General features: G+C 31.6%; 2 protein-coding genes across 3 annotated transcripts in view; one reads left to right on the forward strand and one right to left on the reverse strand.

Annotated features, from left to right (window-relative positions):
- Positions 1–1,725, forward strand: part of LOC129233199 (ELMO domain-containing protein 3-like) — a 30,422-nt gene extending 28,697 nt beyond the window's left edge. The window contains 1 exon segment of the mRNA XM_054867263.1: positions 759–1,725. Coding sequence (XP_054723238.1) covers positions 759–901 — 143 coding nt within the window. The 3' untranslated portion in view covers positions 902–1,725.
- An 878-nt stretch (positions 1,726–2,603) lies between these two features.
- Positions 2,604–24,319, reverse strand: part of LOC129233209 (cytoplasmic polyadenylation element-binding protein 2-like) — a 126,460-nt gene continuing 104,744 nt past the window's right edge. For both annotated transcript variants that reach the window (XM_054867279.1, XM_054867274.1), the window contains 2 exons: positions 19,612–19,793; positions 2,604–9,082 (listed from right to left, as the gene is read on the reverse strand). In XM_054867279.1, the coding sequence (XP_054723254.1) occupies positions 8,855–9,082; positions 19,612–19,793 (410 nt within the window). In that variant the 3' untranslated portion in view covers positions 2,604–8,854. The remainder of the gene's footprint in view (positions 9,083–19,611; positions 19,794–24,319) is intronic.

Raw genomic sequence — 24,319 nt, forward strand, 5'->3', positions numbered from 1 at the left:
TATGCATAACAATTTATGTTTATTTGCATCAGTAATGCTCAATGGTAACTTTTTTTATGATGTGTATGCAAAGTTTAATCATTATTTTTTGTTTGTTTTTTTGGTGTCCTTCCTATATTTTTTCAAAACGTGTCCTATATTCTTTTCAAAAAATGTCCTATATTTTGTCAGTTGGTCGCTTTGATCCCTGCAAGTACTTATCAATTTGGCTACACTGCTGATGATGAATTAATGTTATGACTGACAGTGGGATACTATATGTCTGCTGTGTTTGTTCGGTTTTAACTCTCAAATGTGCATAGTTTAGTAAAATTACATGAAATATTATGTGATATTTTTCTAAGTTGAATATCAATAATCAGGTCGTATTCAGTTTGGGGACTGATTTAATATTATATGAAGAGGTGACTGGGAAAACGTTCGAAGTCCCAATCTTCAAATAAAATGAAGTGGTAAGTTAACCTACTAATAAATTGATAATATGAAAGAAAAATAAAATTTAAAACTAATTTTTTATGAAATGGTATTTTAGTACAAATATTAAATTAGTTAAAACTAACATTTATATTATGAATTGAATGCTTATGAAATGAATGAATTCAACATGAAACAATGATTTCATCAAAAACTGGACTTATGTCATTTTTACAGAACCTGTATATTGTATTCTAATTACAATTGAGTTTTATATTTTAAATCAATATTATCATTTTATTTTAACTTTTGGCTTAGTTAGTTTTTAAAATGTTTTATTCTAGATTTAAGCTCTTTTGCAAAGAAGCATTCAACTGTGATATTAAAAGATTTTTCTGAATATGTGAAAAGAAGGAAAAATCTCCCTAGCTGCCATTTAAATGGACCGTCAAGAAATAAAGATGATGGAGTGGTGATAAAAGTATGAAGTACAAAAAACAAAATCTTAATCTAGTTTCACTATTTTTATACAGGATGGGGCAAAAGGTATAAATTGGTTTCAATTAGCCAGTACTCGTCCTGTGGTGGTGGTGGGAGGAGGGGAGGGGCCTCGTTGTGGCAATGGAAGAATTAATTTTCATTTGCAACCATGGTTTGGATGGAGAGCATCGTGGGTTTGCTATTAGAACTTTTTATGGGAATGGCCATATCACCACGCAGAGGGCCTTCCGACAGATTTTCCATGAATGCATCACAGTTGGATGCCACCTGATGTCATCTTTAAAACTTAATGGAAAAAACTAGATTGTCTACTGTGTGGAACAATATAAACATAATTTCTGCAAGTTGAGTTGTTTTTGTTTTACATCCCTTTACAACCAATTCAGATCTTTTGCCCCATCATGTAGTTTGTAAATATGCAATTTTTACTGTGATGAAAGAAAAGAAAGTGTACTTCAAAATCCTTTTTGAAAGTATTTAACTTTTTTTTTCATTCTGATTTAAGTTAATTTTACACAACATTAAAATTTTATGCAGATGAAATACACTCATCTTTGAAGTAAGAAAAAACAACGTTAAAAAAAGCACAAATTTGCCAATCTTGCTGTAATTGGCAAATTTGTGCTTTTTTTAACGTTTTTTCTAAGTTTAGTGCTCAGCACAAAGGTATTTATTTATCTTAACTCATCTTTGACCCATAGGTATTCTCTCACACTTAACAATTGACAAAGTTATGCAATCCATGCAAAAATGTATCGCATTCAAATACGTTCATGTATTTTTTAAAACTTATTTTTTAACATACATCAAATTTATTTATGCCATTCTTAAAGTCCTGAAAGAAATATTCCTTTTTTCAGTTATAAACACAGTTCTATGTAAGTAATATGAGTTTTCCCTAACAGTTATTCTTTACAAAATTTTTCTTGTAATTGCTTGCGTTTGAGACTTTATAATTGTGATGTTAAATTTGTTAATGCTTTATCATTGTTATTATTATTAAGAAAGTAATTAAAATAAATAAATAAATAAATGTCTCCTTTGTTCATTTATCCTTTGCAAACTTACGATTACAATTTTAAGAGTTGAAGTGCTATTATTTTTCTTTAATTTTTACTGGGGAAAAAGAATGTTAACTAAGCTGTTTAGTTTTCATGTAATGATAAAATATTCAAGTGAGAAAATTTTAAAGTTAAATAGCTCAATTTATGAACTATACTGAATTTAAGATATTTTTTCTCAGTTTTCATCTTTTTAGTAACAAAGAACTAAATCTAATTAAGGTGTGATTAAAGCAAATTTGAAAAAAATTGTTGATCTAAAACAAACGCTGTATATTTAAAACAAACAGTTCATAAGAAAGCGGTTTTATGACTTCAAAGTAATATCTATGTGTTGTATTCATCAATAAAGTGACTGATAATTGGCATTAAGTCTATGAGAAAATCATATACTTTTGGTTTTGCAATCTAAATTATTTATAACACTAAAAATTAGTGCAAAATAACAGTTTCTAGGTGTTGTCAACCCTAGCCTTGTAACACATTCATTTGAATTGTATGATATCAATTTGAAAATTAATATACAATTCAAAATGTTCTGATCTTTTACACACGTTCACTCTGTGCTGAAGTATTAATACTTTTAAAGAAATAAATTAAAAAACCACTATTTCAAATCAACTGAAAGCAAGACTTCTGAAAGTTTTGCTGTGCCTTTATTAGAACTACCAGAAATAACCTGTTACACAAAGATCATGAAAAGACATGTAGTCGAGTGATATTAAATATTAATAATACAAACATGAAAAATCTTAAAACTAATTTGCCTCATTTGGCAAAAAACACAGAAGTACCAAAAACTTCAAATAAATTATAACATTTTACAAAACGGTATCATACAATTGAAAAGTTCGCTTGAACAAAATATTTTTCACTCGTCTTCATGAAACCAGCAACAACTTGATTTTAATGTCAGCAACAATGTAGTTTACTGAATAAATCTTCAAACTCTCCCATTCAATAGAAAGTCCATTTATATGCAACACAGTTCGTAACAGAGGCAATTCGTTCAAATTATAACAGGAACAAAATTGAAAAACAGAAAATGTAAAAAAAAGTACAATTGCACTTGAAATTAAAAAATTGTTAAACTTATGCTTAGTGAAGACTTCATAAATACAATATTTATGAAGAACAGTTGAAAAAGTGCTCCACGTTGGACAATTATCCTTTCAGAATGAGAATTTCATAATAGTTTGTTACTTAATCTTTTAGTAAAACTAGTAAGTTGAAAAATATAGGCAATTAAAATAATCTTTACTGCTTCTAATGATCTTTTTTTTTTTTTTTTTTTGTTACTGTAATGCGGGGAAAAAAGGGCATTATATTACTTTTATTAGCAATGCATTTCTTAATGTTTTAAACGGCTGATCTTTTTTCAAAATAATTTTTTATGAATTAAACTAAAAGATAATTTAAAATGATATTTCAAGTAAAAGTTTTATGAAAGATTTTAAGTTTCAATTTTTTTTTCTTTGGAAAACAAATACACAAAATCGCTTTTGATATCTTGTAGTTGAATAAAAAGTGCAACCAAAACATTTAAGCTAAAAAGGAAACTAAAGAATCAAAAGTAAAAAAGGAACATTTTAAAGAAATGAGAAAATAAAAAGTCATAAAATTCTAGGAATGAAAACATATAATATAAAAATTCCTATTATAAAATAAAAAAAGAGAAACAATTCAATAAATGATCATACAAAAAATGATGCACTAAAACGCTTTAAATTTAGTTAACAAAGAATCATTGCAAAACATAAAACATATTTACATCAATCTTATTCCAATTATGATAAGCATTTTTAGTTCTGTAATTCTCTTTTTAGAATTCAGATTATGCAATCACCTTCAGGACTTCCCAAAAATTAAAGATCTCTTTCGAATGCTTTTGTTCATCAAAATTTTGGCACCATCTTAGTACGATTTTTGCTATAAAAGTTAATAAATATAAAATCTTCAAAGAAAACAAAAATAATTACTATACAAAAAATAACATTTTAAAATTAGTAATCTGATAAATATAGCAATGAAATTATACATAAATATATATAAAATATTTCTGGAATATACGACTAGTTAAGGTGGTGACTTATGATATACTAGGTACGAGGTAGAGCTACAGAGTTAACCATGAACATCACAAAAGGTTACAAAATTATCACAGGCTAATGTCAAAATAGTACAGTGTCGGTGGGTCTGAATGCTTAAAATTAAAATTAACTTCCAATTGCCTTAGTTACGACTGCTAGAAATTGAGGACCAACCATATCACTTCACTATATTCACTATGGTTTTCCCATAGCAAAATAAAAAAATATTTCAAAAAAAAGTGGCATCAAAGGGATGCAGTTAAATAATTTTACACTTAAAAACAGCATATTTTTTTTATGAAGATCCAGCATTTTGGAAATGTTTGGACTTCCTTTTTTTTCCTACAAAAAATAATACTGGTAAAAATTCTTTTCATATTAAAAAACTATAGATATGGCAGTTATAAATAAGTTATTAAAATTAAAACCTAACTTCAACTTTTTACAAACATCAAAAAAGAAAAAGAAAACATCAAGAGGAAAAGCTAATCACATACATTTTCCCACAAATTCCTCTTGTAAAATCTTTCAAAATGAATATGAATACAAAAATTACTAAGGAACACACTGTGAGAAGTGAGGACATTGCATGTCCTTTCCCACCTCAAATTTTACTCCTACAATTCAGGCTTAGCAAAAAAAAAGAAGGAATTTTACTTGGAGCCTTAGTTAAACCTTCAACAGCCTCATAGGAGGACAGAGGCTGGTGCAGCCTCCAGTGGGTGTGGCTGTCCCTTTCATGCATTTAGTCTTTTTGCCGAATGCACGTCTCATCCCATTCTGCGAGTCCATAGCTCTGAAAGCGAGTTCAGAAAACCTACGAAAATATCGACTGTGAACAAGGAGTGCTTCGGCGAAAAAGGGAAGCTATAGGATGCATAAATAAGCACACTTAGCACCGTTCACAAAAATAAGGATTATCCCATTCAATATAGACAGGTGCTCTAGCTGGATCATTTTGTTTTCATACTATGCTCACATACATACGCATTTAGAGAAAAACACTACACGGTCAGAAAAATACAAAATGTGAAACATTATAAATCTTGAGAAAATGTAACATTAATTTACAAAATCTTATTAAAAGATATATTAATTATTCTGGTGTATTACACTCTAATACAATAAAACATTTTAAAAAGCTCTCACTTTTTTTCTTTTTCACTGGATTAAAAACATAAGAAGAATAAAAAGGGATCTTTTGTATATTGAGTAGTCATGGCTAAAAAAACAAGAAAATGCACACACATCAAAACATTCATAAAAATCATATAAACATACTAGCACTGAAGAAGTCTCGGAGCATATCAACAAGAACGCTTTGCTGAATGCTTAAGACATGTTATGCAAAAATATTGCAATAGTCTCTTAAATTCCAGTAAGAATGAAAACCATTTATTATACGCTTGTCACGTCGTGAAAAATTTGAACTCATGATCAAGAGGGCCATCTGTCAATGACATGTGTTACAAAAAAGCAATAAATTAGTTACTTTTTGTTACAAAAAAGATACTATAGAAAATCTAAAATAAAGACCTTCAGACAAAAAAACTAAGGTCTTAATATTCCAGTTAATAATTTTATTGCACATAGACGCTTTCCCAGCATATAAATATACTTTGTACATTTTACAGACAAAAATAGAATAAAAAATAACAACTCTGTGGCATCAAGAAAAACATCTACATATATCAACTGTGTAAATATGTTAATATACATCTTAATAAGTCATAATAAATAGATTTCATCTTAGATACACATCAAAAAATAATTTCAACAACACATAAGTATAGATATAACCCTATGTAATCTTACAATAAATAAACACATATGTATACCACATCAGAAAATATACATGTCTGTACGTTCATTTTCCCTCAAAAACAGCACTATGTCAACAAATGCAATTCACAGATGACCCTTTAAAGAATGAAAATTGAGTGTTTAACTCACTTCCTCAGGAGTACTTTACTTCCATTAAAGATTCGAGAAAAGTCTGTAATAAATACTTGAATGCTCATGGCATTTGAAATCCAGCCAGATGATATGACTAATTTTTTAATACATAGCCTTTTCTCATCATAGCTCACCACTGTAGTAATGCGCGTTTGAAAGATACTTCAGAATATGTTCAATGCTATATAAGAGAAATATATGAAACCCAGTAAATGGGTTTAAGACTTTCTTATTTTTTTTTATTAGCAATAAAATTTAGAAGAATAAATTTCTATGCAACATCTAAAAAACTGGAATTTTCACTATGGAAAAACGTTTTCTGAGCAAATCTGCATTAGTTATGAATAGTTAAAATATGTACTCAAAGCTCAAATATCTTACAATGGTACTTTGGAAGTAAAAGCACATCTAATTCAAACTATTCAACTACCTACCTATTATTAAATTCAAATTCCATACTAAAATCCTGAAATGTATTCTATGAAAAAGTACATTCATGGGATAGAAAGCAAGCATGTTCGCAAGCTTTCATTAAGAGTAGATCTAGCTATAAAATATTATCCTAATAATTTTACAATCAGGTGCTAAGACTGAATGAAAATGTTGAAGTTTGTAACAAAATACAATTAGATAACTATTCATGTTACATGCAGGTACGTAAAATAAATAATCGTTGAGCAAAACTGTACTTACTTCTCTAATTTTTGAAATCGTCAACAGATGTTAAATTCTAAGCTACTTCTCTTTAAAAAGGTATTACAAAGAAAAAATATTAAAGGTAATAAATATATTGCAAAGTTTAGTCATTGAAAAATGTCGAATTTTTTCATAAAATATTATTTACTCAGACTAGATTGCCTAAATTGCATATTCCAAATTTCTTACATTAATAATAATTTGAAATTTTCTTTGGTAGAAGAAGATAAATATATATATATATATATATGTATGTATATATATATAATTAATTATTTACAAGGTCTTTTTAAAAATAATAAGTACTAGTATTCTCAGAGAATACTAGACGAATTCACACAAACTTTAAAAATTTTGACTAAGCTTTTTCTTTTATACTTCAGAGATTTAAATACTTTAACATCAATATAATTGAAAAATATTATTTGCCAAGTGTTTTTGACTAGATAATCACTCAAGCAACATTTTGAATCTGATTGTCCCTAACCCATACAAAACCGATGAGGGATAACACTGACACAAAAATTTGCTTTGGTTTGTATTTACATCAAGGATTATATTAAAAATACACTATGACTTTCATACCTGTGCTATAAAAAAGAAAAATTCTTTTTTTCCCCAGGTTGAACAAAGATTTCGCAAGAAAAAATAAATTATTTCTATCATATATCTATATTTAAATAAGCAAATTTTTTTTTCTTTTTTCAAATTTATCATGACATATCCAATATCGTGAACTATAAAGCTACAAGTCACAAATCACAGCTGAACACTGAATTGCACAACATTTTACACCACTTAGTAATGTAAAACAGCTAATGGCAACACAAACAATGGCTCAATATAGGAAAAAAATATGAGTTAAGAAATCATAAAACTCATATTTTGTACAGTAATATGCACTTATTTAAATTATGTAACATTGAATGTTTTATATTTTCCCTATAAAAATGAATAACATAGTTTAAAGTATCACACCAATTGTTCTTAAAATGAAAATTTCAATTTTGTTAATAATTTATTATAGTGCCTTCCATTGTATACTTAAGACTAGAAAATTTCCATAAATACAACACACATATAAAAAGTGAAAGCTTTCTACAAATATAACAAAATCAAAAATACTATAAAAATGTTTTACAAGTAATTACAACACTGCATATTAATATACAGTTTTAGGACTCGATATTAACAACAACCATAAATTACAAAAATTCACACATTAAATACAGCACTGAATTTTCAGCTCAAACATCTTTCATTCAGTATAACACCTTCACATTGATTCACTATCAGACACTACACCACAGAGATGCTTATGCTTTTTTTTTTAAGTTATGTACACATTTATCAAGATGCACATCTAAAAAATATTTCAGTATACAATGGAAAGCACATTCGAATATTTTAACACAGCTGTACATATCAAATAGAAAAATTTTCGATTCTCTTTGGTGGAGCAAAAAATCAATTTTGCTACATTCTACATACATATGTTTTACGAGAAAATAAATATATTTCTAAATAATAGCTATATTTTCTTTATAAAAACATGAAAGACTACTAGTTTTGCTGCCAACACCCGTATCCCAATAATAACACATTTAGCAAATTCAGTGTGTTGGAAAATGACAAGGTTTGAATTTTAGTTGATAATAAACACCAAAGAAAGCTTTTAAAAACAAGTCAGAGTTTTTAAAATGATGTCTCAATCGCTATTAAACATACATTTTAAAAAACGTATCTAAAAGGTAAGGCTTTAATTATTGCTCAGATAGGATGAGAAATCTGGATTTTAGAAACTAGTGCTATATAATGGGACTAGCTAAATGGTAATCAGATCCAAATTTCTAAGGCAGCTATTTGGATAAGGGAAAAGTATTTAAATAGAGCTATCTTAGTATGTGAATTATACTCCTAAATTATACACTGGCCAAACATGTTTGATAACATATAGCATGGCTGCAGCTTCAAAATAAATATTTTCAATGATGGAAACACATAGAAAAAAAACTTCATCAGAAAAACAGTTTAAATATCAAGCTGTCAATCAATACTCCTTAAATTTACACTAGCTAAAAATATAATTACAAAAAATTATTTTAGCAGTTAAAGAAGTGACAAAGACAAATTAAATTAACACCACCGGAAAGGGACTGCTCTGGGCCGATCTGCACCTTCTTTAACCAAGGGCTTGTGAAATTCGCGCCCAGGACGAGAGTGTATGGCAGCCCAACAGTGTTCGCAGTAGTATTGCAGACACGTGACATTGGCGCAGAAGAAGGGAGCGAATTTGCCCCCACACCGGGAACCCTGACACTCGTCACACATCTGGTCATCAAGAACATAAGGCTTTACTTCCACCTAAAATAAAAGTATAACAGAGATGAGATAATTTTAAGTATATGTTTTAAAATAGATGAAATCGTAATTCAACAGCATTAAAAATATTTTTCACATGAAAGGGCAGAATGCCATACAAGGAGCACTGAATATTCCAAGCAGAAAAACGGGAAAAAAATCATACAACCCCCCCCCCCCCCATAATCCTTTTTTTTTTTACAAGTGACCAAATTATATATGTGTAAAAAAAAAAGAAAGGAAAAACAAAATAGAAAACTAATTATTCACAACATAGGCAACAACTTCTGCTTATTTTCTACAACTTTGCAGCCTACAGTTGACCTGTGTACAGTTAACTACAGTGAAACCTGTGTATAACAATAAACCTTTCTATAACAATATTTTTCTTGGACCCAGTAAAATGTCAGCAGCAATAATCAAACTGCCTATAATGATAGCCTGTCTATAACAATATTTTTTTAGGTCCCAACAGTATCGTTGTAGAGAGGTTTTACTGTATATATTTTTTTCTTGAAAAGGAAATTGAAGATGCTTAAAAGACATTAGAAGTAAAATGTAAAAGAGGACAAGCAAGAGAACATATCACAGTTCAATTCCAGATTTAGACAGCTTTTGATAAATAAAAGATCACTGAAATCAAAATGTTTTAAACATGTTGTTGGTGTTGGACTGATTTCTACGTAACATGCTCAGACAGTAGCAGAGCATAATTGACACAAAAACCATTTTGTTTTGCAGGGGCACCCCGATGAGAGGTCCCTGTGACTTACCAAATATTTCTGCTTAAATTGAATTAAAGATTGTACAAAAATAAGAATAATGTATAAATACCAGTGGAAAAGGGTTGATAAGACTAAAAATTATTTTATAGTCAAATTATCTATCACCACCATTTTTAGGAAGGCTAAAAATAATGAAAAATAATACTAAATTTGAATAACTCACAGCATTTCCTAATAAGATTTTTGCATAAATATACCATTAAAATTCTGCTTTCGATATTCTATAACTTTACACATCTTTAATTTATGTCAAACGCATTTTATTTTCTAAAATCTTCATAGAACCCAAGATAAAAAAAAGCTGGTAAAATTAAATTCAAATTTTTACGAGTATTATCAACTAGAAACAGCTCTGATGCAAGTGGATTAAAATTTTACACTGGGAAAGGAAAAATAACAAGAATGCAATTCTACACTACAGAATATGAAATATAAGAAGACTAAAAGTGGTAAACAGAAAATTAGTGATGTTTAAGTGGTAGAACCACATAATAAACAAAAACGGGCAAATTTTGTAGAGGAAGATGCAATAGTATTTCGAGATGCATAAACAATCAGGAATGTTGTGTAAAAGCATAAAAGGCAGTTTAAATGTACACATTTTACGCTAATCTCTGAAAGTTGGCAAGTATAGGAGTCAGTATTGCAGTATTGAAATTATTTTTTAATCATTTTTTAATGCTGGCTAATGTCTCACCTCCTCAGATAAACAAACTATATATGCATGTTTCCCCCCCCCCCCCCAGTTTGGGACACCCCTGTTTTTGTGGTAATTGATGCAATAACCAGAAAACATGAGTTTGCTGTTAGTCAATAATTGCGTGTAGAGGTGTAGCTAGACCCAACTTTCGGGGGGGGGGGGGGGGGGGGGGGGGGGGGGTACACACACACACGCATATATATATATATATATATATATATATATATATATATATATATATATATATATATATATATATATATATATATATATATATATATATATATATATATATGTGTGTGTGTGTAAATTTTTTTTAGTATGAAAAAAAATAAGAGGGAGGTGAATCTTACATACTTTGGAATGGGGTGCCCCAAGTCCGATACTTGTGTCAAACAAAGCCAAAGCAAGATTTTTTTTTCCCCAAGGTTATGGAAAATTAAACTTTTTTTTTTCTTTACCCTAGATTTAATTTAAAGTGAAATTTTCTAGCGACGTCTTGTCAAAAACAGTCGATTCAAATCAGGGGGAAATCAAATATCTGATGAGCGTGTTCTGTTCATTTCAGTGTGACTGCTTAATTTAGAGGCTAACACACATCTACAAAAGCTGGCATCCCTGAAAGCTAATAGATACTTCCATTTCTGCCTGTAAACTGGATGTCTGACTTTGAATCTCATCGGTGGTCAGACTATGAAGTATTTTTACTAACTTGGTTTGCACTAAAAGTATGAAATAATAAAATAAAAAAAGACTTCTTGAATTATAACCCGCAAAAAAATGAAATTACTTTTCATATCATTATATTTATATGTTGCTTTTTATGTACAGTAGATCCTCGTTTTACGCGGGTTCATTTTACGCAGTTTCGATTATACGTGGTTTAAGATTTGACACCTTTATTTTATTTTACATAGATGAGTTTCGGTTTTACACGGATGCAGCAATGCAAACAGATAAAATTTTCCCCTTTTTCAAAATCCAAACTCCTAAAGATTGCAGATAATCAACTGCATTTTGGCGTGCAGCTTAGGCCATTGGAGACAGTTTATGCAATTGGTTCCAGAGCTCTTTCCAGAAGTAAAGTTATTAAACTCACACAGTTCAGAACTCATTGGAAAAAGAGCTTTTAGGAGTGACAAAGTAGGCCAAAACCAACGAGGATACCGATGTCGGTGACGCACAACCAAAAACGTTCACATTGAAAATTTTGAGCCATTCCTAGACAATAGAAATGATCTTTCTGATTTGTTAGTGAAGGAAAATTTTATCATGGAAATGACACAAGTGATCATAGTAGATGCGTTAATGCTCTGCAAAGAATTACGGAGAAAAATTCTTAATGACTGCCAAAAGACTATCATAGCCAGCTCCTCTTTATAAACAGAACACGAAATTAATTGATGTTTTCTTTATATTTGTTGTGCGTAAAAGTTGATATAAGTACACATTAAACTTCTTATACAATTAATCATCACTAGAATGAAGTAATATTTTATCTACGGAACCAAACTCCTATTTAACACTAGTATTAGGTCTCAATTTACGCGGCATTTCCATGGAATGTAGCCCCCGTGTAAAATGAGGGTCTACTGTATTTACATTTATACTAATTCTAAAGTGGTTAAAAAAATTTAAATAAAACAATTACGGAAGAAATATAGGTGGTAGAAAGTTATTCGCTCAAAGCTGCATACCATCTGTTCTCCTCTCAAGTTTTTATTTTAAATTAAATTAGCTGCTTTAGAATTTGCATAAATATCTGTTTGAGAGAGCAACAACAATTTTCGAGTGATATAAACAGAAGTCTTTTTTATTTTCTACTTTTTAATGCGAACCAAGCTAGCAGAAATGGTCTAGATTCATTTCGTTTTTAAACATTTTATTCATGTAATGCAATGCAGTTTTTCTTTTGAATTAAAATAAAATTACCATCAGAAGGGTCCGATGGGACCGATGCTGCTTTTGCAGACTGTACTTTTTTTCTTCAGATGACGTTAACTTTCTCTTTTTAGAGCAATCCTTTTCGTTATTTTAATTTTTTTCTTTGGGTTTAAAAAAGCTTGTTATCGGTTTTGCTCGCTTCATTAATGCAATAACTTTCACTTAGAATGTACTATTTTGAACAGAATGTATGTTTCCAAAAGAATGCAGTAAATACTAGCTGAAAAATCAAAGTGATTGCAATGGATACTTTGGTTAGCAAAGGTCGTTTTGACTATGACCTATGACACACACAAAACCAGACCAACAAAAACCTCTATCGTCTCGAATTCCGGTTATGCTATCATTTTCGGATTCGAAGCCTAATTATCTTTAAAACAGCAAACAAAAACATTTTCTTCAACTCAGAAACAAAGGAATTGTCTTCAAGAGCTGAGGGGGCAGTGGAAAAAAGGGAGAAATGCATTCCACGAATAGGCTTTCTAGGAAGATTAACAAAAGGCGCACTTTCTTGGAAGAAGAGTAAAGGGGTGAAATTCGCAGGTTTGACATGTAAGATGAACATTTCAAGTTCATGGTTAAAGGTCATTCAAGTTAAAAGCCATTTCGCTCTGTTATCTGGATTAGTACTGTTGTTTGGTTGCTCTCTTTCTTAAAATTGAGATTCCTTAGAAAACCTAAATGATAGGAGTGAAAAGAAAGTATAAGATTTTTTCAAGTGATGAAAAAAGGAAAATCGTAGAATATTGGCCAAATTAGATTTGCTGAAATTGCTAACCTCAAGAGGATAAATAATGAATCAAAAAAAAAAAAAAAAAAAAATCAGGGACCAAAAAGCAATAAAAGACTTTTTCTTGAAAAAGATATGCTTAAAGTGTCTTTTACTGTCAAAATGAGTCCTTAAACTCACAATAAAGAATTGAATAATGTAATAATAGAAAAAATACCTAACAAAACTAATACAGAGGAATTTTAATCAAAAGAGCCCATGTTGTCTTTAGTATCGATTTCAAAAATAATTTCACCATTACATTCCAAATTTCTATAAAGTTTCTTAAAGCCCCCGTATCTCAAAACCTCTTTATCTCGATTTTTTTTTCTTTCTTGTGAAATTCGAAATATACAGATTTGACTGTATGCAATACTCCCATTGCGCGGCTCATAAAATTAAACATGTTTAACATTGCAGAATCTATGACAAAGAAAGGCTACATATACGTGGATTTAACATATCAATCTCATTTCTAAAGCAAAGTGTCAAATTTCACTCAATTATCAAAAATTGTCGCAGCAGAGGGACACGTCTTTATGCTTGAGGCTTATGGAGCAGATTTTCAATGGCATTGGAGGGAGGGAGGGGGGGAAGCAAAGTGAATTTTTGACCTTTTTTTCTTTCTCTTCTCTTTTTTTTGAAACAAACATTTGGAGGGGGGTTCCCCCCCTAGCTACGCCCCTGATTGCATGGGTTCCCAAGCGTTATTCATTGTCTTTGAAAGCTGAGAAAATTATCACAGTAACTCTTAGACATATTTTTAAATAACAGCTTGTAGTATTCCTAGGTCAATCATTGAGGGACTTTTATAAGTAATACAAAGAGTAATTTTAAGTAATGCAAACAGAAAAACATCTACATTAAGAGCCCTTGTCTGTAAGGATTAGGCAGGTTGTGATTGTTGGGATTTTTAATTTTCTTTATTTTCACATAGGTTGTTTCTTTTCATGAATGTAATGTAAATCCGAAATTTGAGCTTTGTCTGACTCACCGTTTTTGAGAAAATAATATTTTTTGTTTAGGGGGCATGGCACATTTTTGCTGGTTTTTTAAATTTGCAGATTTTAATGTACTTGTTGCTTGAAGCGCCCTTATAATGACATGGATTTTTTAATTCCATATTACTATATGGTCTTGTTAGATACTGTTACAGCTGTCAAATCGGTGACACTACGAGGGCGATGCCTACAAACTCCGTTTAAAAATGACCGAAAATGAATTTTTTTCTATATTCAAGGCCAATTTTCTCAAAGCGCCTTCATGATGACACCAACATTTTTAGATCATTTTCTAGCCACACTTAAATACATCAAAAATATGTATCAAAATCGGTGTCATTATAAGGGCGCCAGAAGATATTAGAACTTTTATTCCATAAATTTCACAAAAACACAAATATTTAAAATCTAACTACAACTGTCACCCTCATAGCAGAGATCTGATACTAAATTAAGTTGATAACCAACATGTTTGTCTAACATTTGCACACAAAAAATCGGTGTCACTCCTATTATTTTTGGAAATATAATCGTTCGAAGTTAGTACGTTATGGCGTTTTTTTATATTTATTTATTTAATCTTTTCACCCCCAGATAGTTTTTTTGAACATATTTATTTTTAATTTAATACAAAATTGTGTATCTTTTAACATAAACAGCTTTGGGCAGTAAGAGCGTCTTTTTCTTGAATAGAAAATGCCTGCTTTGATATAGGTACAGGCGGATGTATTGTGCATAATGTGTCTAGATTTATCATACCAATACTCATCTTGTTTTTTCGGCCAAACAAATCTATTTATTCCAATTGTTCTTGACATACATTTGACCTCAGCTTGCAAATAGATTTCATACGAAAGATGTATAGAGAGAAGCTCTTACAAACATCTTATATAAATGCTTCAAATTTTCAACTAATAAATACCCCTGCATTGCCAAAAGTTAAATTTAATAGAATTGGATGGGCCCTATCTTTACGAGCTCAGTTCAAGTTCACTTCAAAGCAGAAGGAGTATTTATAAGAACAATTTACGATTGGTGAAAATACTGGGAAAAAACAACATCCCTGTTAAGTTGCACAACTAGATGAGAAATGCAGGTCGTAATGGGAAAAAACTGTTCGTTGCTTCAAAGTATTGTACTATGAAACAAATCCTATCCTTTTTTTTCGATGGAAGAAACAAAAAAAAAAACGAATGCATTCTCAATACATCAAATAAGAATATTGAAGAAAGCAAACATTCAGAATCTGAAACTGAATTTGAGGATAACGTAGACCAAAACGAAGAAAACATTAAGAATCAAATCAAACCAATTTCAGAAAGACGGTTATCTCTTATTGAAAACTGCTAATTTTGTAGCACTAAAGCATGGGAAAACATGGTATCCCAGAAAAATAGTAGAAGTTGACCATTTGCAAGTTTAGGTCAAATGCATGTTAAGAACAATTGGAATAAATAAATTTGTTTGGCCGGAAAAAATAAGACGAGTATTGGTATAATAGTCTAGATATATTATGCACAATAGATCCACCTGGTACCTATATCAAAACGGGCATTTTCTATTCAAGAAAAAGACTCTCTTGCTGTCCAAAGCTGTTTATGTTATAAGGTACACTTCTTTGTATTAAATTAAAAATAAATATGTTCAAAAAAACTAGCTGGGGGTGAAAAGATTAAATAAATAAATATAAAAAAACGCCATAACGTTCTAACTTCGAACGATTATATTTCCAAAAATAATAGGAGTGACACCGATTTTTTTTGTGCAAATGTTAGACAAACATGTTGGTTATCAACCTAATGTAGTATCAGATATCTGTATGAGGGCGACAGTTTTAATTAGATTCTAAATATTTGTGTTTTTGTGAAATTTATGGAATAAAAGTTCCAATATCTTCTGGCGCCCTTATAGTGACACCGATTTTGATACATATTTTTGATGTATGTAAGTGTGGCTAGAAAATGATCTAAAAATGTTGGTGTCATCATGAAGGCGCTTTGAGAAAATTGGCCTTGAATATAGAAAAAAATTCATTTTTGGTCATTTTTAAACGGAGTTTGTGGGCGTCGCTCTCGTAGTGTCACCGATTTGACAGCTGTAACAGTATCTAACAAGACCATATAGTAATATGGAATTAAAAAATCCATGTCATTATAAGGGCGCTTCAAGCAACAAGCACATTAAAATCTGCAAATTTGAAAAAGCAGTAAAAATGTACCACGCCCCCTAAACAAAAAAAATTATTTTCTCAACAACGGTGAGTCAGACAAAGCTCAAATTTCGGATTTACATTACATTTATGATAAGGAACAACATATGTGAAAATAAAAAAAATTAAAAATGTCAACAATCACAAATGCTTTAAACTGCCTGATTCTTGCAGACAATGGCTCTTAAGTAATGCAAGTGGATTCTTTAATTTTTTACTGAATAGTGCAAAAACTAAAAATACAGGTATTCAATAATAAATACTAATAAATTGGAGCAAATACATAACAATTTTCATAAACTGCATAACACAAAAAACAAAACATTATTAAGTAGGTTTTTTCTGTGGTTTTCAACTTTAAAGCAGCATATATCAGCTTAGAATAAAGCTTGTTAATCAAAATAAGAATAATTAAAATTTTCACACGAGACAACTAGCAAGCCTTATACTCATTAAAACAGATGGTCCACCAATAGAACAGTGAAAACTCACTGATAATAGCATTAGCTTCAATACCACGAGTCAGTGACTGGTAAATAAATGCAGATAGCAAGTAAATCAATAGCTTCAATAAAAATTCTCCAGTGAATATTTAAAATTACATTTTGTGCTTTTATTAACAAATATTAGAATTGATTTTACTAATTGCTTATATTTTCTGACTAATAAATAACACATAATGTATTAGTCATCTTACTTAGTGTTCATAGAAATATATAGTGATCTTGCACAATAATATTATGTAGCATTAAAAACTTTTTTTGAGAATTCCCCACCCCTATATCATCAATCTATAAAAATAAAACAAGGAATATATATGTGTATGTATGTTCCCAATACAAATCCACAGTTTACGTCGGATATCGACCAAATTTGGCAAGGAGGTATTTGGTCACCCGAAAAGGAACATAGGGGGGTTTTCAAATGCCAAAAAAGAACTGAACCATTCGAATTTTAATTTTAGGGCCCGAATATGGCATTAAATGGCTGTTTCTACCAGAAATAATCATCCAATTTTCTTGATTCAGGTCCCATTCATCCCATTCAAAAGTCCGCGAAAAAACACCTGAAATTGTTTTTCTTCCTTCAAATTTCAAAAAAAAAAAAAAAAAAAACAAGGCTTCAAAATCATCGGGCAAAAAGTTGAAAGCATTTTAAAGCCTAATATGGAACAGCTTTTTCCTTTCGGAAAATTATTGTTTGTGCAGTCTCATTTTAAATTTGCATGAATAAAACCATTCAGAAGATTGCCCCTTTTCATTGCCCCTTTTCTTCTTGACTGTGACTAAATACAATTTTGTTTCTGTTTTGAGGTAAAAATTTTCTTTTTTGATTACTAGGAGGCTCTGCCCCCTGCTCGCTAATGCTCATCAACCCCCGAAGATTGATTCGCAATCTTATTTGATTCGCAAAGATTTCAATTGTCAGTTAAAAAGAAACAGTTTAAAAATGCATTATGAGCTCCCTTTGGAACAAAAAGCACCCCTTCCTCTGGTTTCAAAATAACTTGTACCAACTTGCAGAGCCGTAAGGGCTAAGGTGCTCCTGAACATTGCAAAACTGCAGTTTTGTATAGTCATGGTCTTAGTAATATATTATGCTCTTTAGCTCGGGGCTCGAATTGAGTTAAGCCTAAGATTTTCTGCTAAAATCGAAACCTTTAAAGTTTGTGAATAAGGGAAAGAAAAAACATGCGAATCGAAAAGACCTAACCATGGCAACGCCAAATAAAACCTCAATAATTTTAATGGAGATGAGGATTATTCGAACTTTAATTTTAACGGCTTGTAAATTTTTCCTTTGGAGATAGAAGCTCAGTTTTTCGACCATAGGTAGAGTTAGATCTGGAGTAAAAAAAGCCTCTCTATTCAGTGGTGTCAAAAAGTAAACTGCAGCACAATTCCTTCGCTTTTTACTGATAGATTTAATGAAGAAAGTAGTGCCTAAATTTTAGCGAAGCATAAAAAAGTCCGAGCTAAGACCGAAATAACTCCTGCCGTATTTAAGTTAGAGCATTTAAACAAATCGAGTAGAACATGGAAAATTTTACCCTTTCCAACGATATATAATTTTAATATGTGCAAGCAATTTTTCACCCCTTTAATCGGGAATAATAGGCAATTTACTCGAAATTTGAGCTTAAAAAATTAATTACAAAAAAACTAATTCGAATTTTGAAAAATAAAACGCCAGGTGCACAACCCGGGGCTCGAAGTAATTTTGTACAAAATTTCAAGGCTGTAGGTGCTATAGGGTCTCCTGGACACACGTCCGCGACAGACTTCCTTTCAGAATTTCTTTGAAACCTTACTTGTATTTACTATAAAGAGATTATTTGGCAATTTATCTTCTCTCTCTCTTTTTTTTGTACTGTCAGCAGAAGCTAATCAGGAAAGTTGCATTTAATTTGTTCGGGAATTTTCGATTTACCGTTTTCTTTCTTTAGGAATGATTATTTCGACGGAAATTTTACAGTATTTTTTTTCTTTAATTGATGCCTGATTGATGAAAACGCATCACTTGACATAGCTTTTATTTTAGAGGCAGACGGTGCAAAGCCAGGCGATGCTGCTTGTATATGAATAAAGAACAAAAACAAAGATAACAATAATTAATTTTTACCCTTTGCTCTTGCATTCTGGTAAGAAAAAAAATAGCATATAACACTTGTTTTTGCAAAATGAAAAATGATCAAAAAAGCTTTGTGCTACAATATGGTCTAAGTAAAGTGTTGATTGATTGTTGTCTTGTGTAATGAATTCCTATTGGTTTGCCCATTAGATGTTCTGATGTTCATCTGGTTGATGTCACTTCTCTTGGGACTTTCTGGTTGTGTTATGAGCTTTATGCACTGATGCAGAGGCTCCATTGAATCCTTGAAACAGCTATTTGCTCTATTTTCTTAAGAATTTGTGCTTTATTTACGTTGGTTTTTCACTTTAATCACTGCTTATTGTACTTGTAAACTGCATTATTAAATTAAATATTTTGTAATGATTTAATTTTTTTGATTTCTCCCATTCGATTATAAATGTGTATATTGATTGTACATATTATGAACATTAATTTCTAACAGCAATAGCTCTTTAATCATTACATACAATCTAAAGATGAAAATACAAACCCTTTTTTCAATGTCTCCATGCTGCAACTGGACAAACCTTGCACTGATTGCAGCAATGTAGCTTTGTTGGTTAGAGAATGCAACTCTACCAGCGCCCTTAGGATATTTGAGTTCAGGATCTGTGTCTATCCCTGCATAACACACACCTCCATACAACCGATCCATAATCATTGCAAGTTCAACTAAAAAGAGAGAAATACCACTCGCATCAGACCATTATAACTTATGCATTGAAATAAACCAACTCATGTTTTTCTTTAGAACGCAGATTTTAGTAATTATATTTAGATAAATAAGGTAAAAAACACCACACACATACCCTACTCACATTTTACATAAATATGTAACTCTTTTCTACTTGATTCAATTAAGTAATTATTCCAACCAAATTTTGTCAATCATGGCTTGGAAGACAATTTTTATATTTATTTAACTTTTCATTTTTTAATGAATTATCAGCATGAAGGGTGGAATTAAAATTGTCCATGAACAATGAGCACCGTAAAAATTTGATTTTGATTAATTCAATAAGTTTAAATACTTTAAATGATGCATGCAAATGAATCATTTTCTAAAAAACATTTCTCAAGATAGTCCCTTTTTTTGTATAACTTTTTTGTTACATGAAATAGCTATGTAATTTTAGCTTTAAGATACTTTTTTCACACTTCTTCTGATTGGCACTAGATCACTGATTGATGCTGCAAGGTATTCCGGAAAAATTTGCATCAAAATTGCCCACATTTAAAATTTTTATCTGCAACACTTGCCTTTTTTACAGTGAGAGAAATGCAACAATTATGTAACACTAACCAAAATACCCGGAGTTGCTTGGGTCAGTAATAATTATGAGAAACAATCGCTACTTTCCTTTGTTTTCTGCTCTAACTGAAAGAACTCAAAACACACCATTTTGACATGATTAAATATCGAGCTTCTTCCTTACCCATAAAAGTAAAATGGCAATATGTATGAACAAAATAGTATTCTTTTAGAAACATAAAAACTAAATGTAAGCATATACAAATTTGAGGATTTTACAAAATATGAAATTAAACTGCACTTGTTTAAAAAGATTTATCAGTTAATATTTTTTTAAATATAGTCTAAAACCTTCTCTATATGACTATTAAAATACAAACTGTTTAAAAAAAAAGCCTCCAGTAATCCCCAATACTTTCTTTAGATATTTTCGATAATTTCAATTATTGTGGATTCTTACTGCAATTTAAAATGTTACCAAATTTGGGATAATCATTTTGGGATACCTTGGATAAAGTTCCCCCACCCCACTTTGTAAAACAGTCTGTTATTAATTTTCGTCAAAGAGATATTGTCGCCTAATACTGAGATACTTCTGGTCACTATAAAATGATGTTAAACATTTTCATTCGAAATGTTACTAAACTAAGAAGTAAAATTTGGCGATTGTTTGAAATTGTGTGCGAAAACAAACTAATGGAAGTAATTGTGCTGTTTATGGATTTGCTTAATTTATTTGGAAGGTTATTTTACATTTTGACAACAGTTTCAAAGATTCATTTAAAAGAGATATTTTGTTTACATGGTGAAAACCGAGAAACAGCATTATGTAGGCTTTAGCTTCAAAAACAGCGACAGCTGAAAAAAAAAGCCAAATGCCATAGCTATTGAAATGTTTCCGCAAAAAATTTTCGTGAGATACCTGCTTTTTGAGTGGATAATGAGCAAGTGTCCAATCAGAACAAATGAATAAAAAAAACTCATTAATTGCATCAAAGTACATTAAAATGGAAACTAATCAGCCAAATTCATTAATTTTTTGCCAATCTTGGGTGAAAATGTTACTTTAAGATTTGACTTGAGAAAAGTCTTGAATAGTAAAACAAAAAGCAAAAATATTCAACAATACAACAATTGTAGCGATTGAGGAGGAATTGAGATGATACTCTAAATACTGCATTAGGTTGAGGAAAGCCTTAGAATATGGAACTAAAAAGCTTATAATTTGATTTTTATTCTACTTAGACATTTCAAACAGGTGCCATCTTCGCTTGGCAGTAAAAAATATATCATACAACTTGAGCAAATAGTTGGTTTTTACCACATTCTTTTGTACTCTGTATTTGTCTTGTTAACAAAAATATACTAAATGAATTTGATTTGAACATACAGTGGAAAACGTTTAACACTAAGCTTAAGGGACCAAAATAATTTTCCATGCTAAAATAATTTTGTGTTAAAAGATTTGCATTAAATTGCACCGTATTCTGTCCGGACCGCTTTATAACTTCGCGTTAACCCATTTTTCATGTAAAGCATTTCCGTGTTAATCTTGTTTCACCATACTTTATTTACAGAGCTTTTTAGCATATAAGAAATGTAAACAAAATGGAAGTTTTGCATACAGCAGCGGTTCCCAACCTTTTATCCCAGGCGAATCTCTTCCAAAATCCAAAAGAAGCTGGCAAACCCCTTGTGCTGTAATAAGTAACAACCAAAAACATGGATCGTGCGAGCAAGCACAAACACACACACACACAGAATAAAATTTCGGATTTTTTTTGTTTTGTTTTATTTGATGTTGCTCAATAGTTCGCAACAGGGACGAAAACATAATTGTAAAAAATAGAAGCACAAAAAAAAGGTATTTTTTGCTGTGCTTCAGACAACTTCAAAAAAACTCTAAAACAGGATATTAGTGGAACAATAAATTTCAAAGCTTTGCTCAAATATCTGAATTTTAATCTTACATCTATCTGTAATACTAAACCAGGAGGTAATTAAAGAATGATCTTTAAAAATACCTCCCAAAGAACTTCCCCAAATTAAGTAAATGTTTTTTTTTCTTCTGAGAAATTAGAAAGGTATTTAAATTTATGCCTTCTTGAAAACAACTACGAGTCCAGCTGTTTGATAAGGATATACTGCGTACATTGAGCGTTTGAATGCTGAAGAATCTTTAGATTCTAGTACTAAATGTGCAGCATAAAATGTGTATAAATACTGTTTAAGGCTTTCACGGCCGGCGTCAATATGAGGAGATAATATTTCCAGGCCTATTGGCCGTGGTCTAATTGGAGTAAAAATTCCAGACGTTTCGGCTTGCTTTGCTGCAGCCATCATCAGTGGTTTGAGTTTGGTGAGACTGATTCCTTGCTTCGGTGGCTCCGGTATTTAAGCAAACTGCTGCTGCGCTGCTGATCCTGATTGGGAGGCATTCTCAAGCCGCTGGTAAAATAAGGTTCCTGATTGGATGAGATTCAAGCCGCTGGGTGATCCTGGTACCTGCTTGGATGGGATTCACAAGCCGTGGTGGCTACCGGTTTCTGATTGGATGAAACCACAGTATGTTTTAGACTGTTGTGGCGAGCGGATCTAAGGGCAGGGTGTCATGTTTTTGGTAAATTGAAATTCTCCTCTTTTCTGTTGAAATTAAAGGAGTGTTTGAAAATTTCTATAGCTTCGCGATGAAGACGGGCAAAGTAATGAGATGTTGTAGCCAAGATTTCTGTGTCTTTAAATTTGATATTGTGGACTCCTTCTTGTTTGCTGTGTTCGGCTACGGCAGACTTATCATAGTTTCCTAAACGGCACTGACGAACATGCTCAGAAAGGCGTGTCTTGATGCTGCGCTTTGTAGTTCCGACATAAACTGATCCACAGGAGCACGGAATTTTGTAAACTCCAGATGTGGAGAAAGGGTCACGGGGGTCTTTCACCGGGCAATAACAGTTCCTAAGTTGAGTGGTGGGCTTGAAAATGGTCTTGATGTTGTGTTTTTCAAGGAGTTTTCCAATTTGGTCAGTAACTCTGTGCAGGTAGGGTAAGAACACTTTCCCTAATGGTTCAGGTGGGGTAGGCTTCTGTTCGTTATTCGACCTCCTGGGATGAAGGGCTCTTCTAATTTCTCCTCTAGTGAATCCATTGGCTTGAAATGCTAGCTCAAGGTGTTTCAGTTCCTCCTTCAAATGTGTCTTTTCGCAGATTCTTTCTGCTCGGTGCATGAGGGTATTGATGACAGCCATTTTTTGTCTTGGGTGGTGGTTTGAGTTCTTATGAAGGTAACGGTCTGTGTGTGTGGGCTTGCGGTACACTTGGTTTTCAAGCCCACCACTCAACTTAGGAACTGTTATCGCCCGGTGAAAGACCCCCTTGACCCTTTCTCCACATCTGGAGTTTACAAAATTCTGTACTCCTGTGGATCAGTTTATGTCGGAACTACGAAGCGCAGAATCAAGACACGCCTTTCTGAGCATGTTCGTCAGTGCCGTTTAGGAAACTATGATAAGTCTGCCGTAGCCGAACACAGCAAACAAGAAGGAGTCCACAACATCAAATTTAAAGACACAGAAATCTTGGCTACAACATCTCATTACTTTGCCCGTCTTCATTGCGAAGCTATAGAAATTTTCAAACACCCCTTTAATTTCAACAAAAAAGAGGAGAATTTCAATTTACCAAAACATGGCACCCTGCCCTTAGATCCGCTCGCCACAACAGTCTAAAACATACTGTGGTCCCTTGTGAATCTCATCCAATCAGGAACCTTATTCTACCAGCGGCTTGAGAATGCCTCCCAATCAGGATCAGCAACGCAGCAGCAGTTTGCTCAAATACCGGAGCCTCCGAAGCAAGGAATCAATCTCACCAAACTCAAACCACTGATGATGGCTGCAGCAAAGCAAGCCGAAACGTCTGGAATTTTTACTCCAATTAGACCACGACC

Source organism: Uloborus diversus, chromosome 1, assembly GCF_026930045.1.
Source record: "Uloborus diversus isolate 005 chromosome 1, Udiv.v.3.1, whole genome shotgun sequence".
In the NCBI taxonomy this organism is placed as follows: domain Eukaryota; kingdom Metazoa; phylum Arthropoda; class Arachnida; order Araneae; family Uloboridae; genus Uloborus; species Uloborus diversus.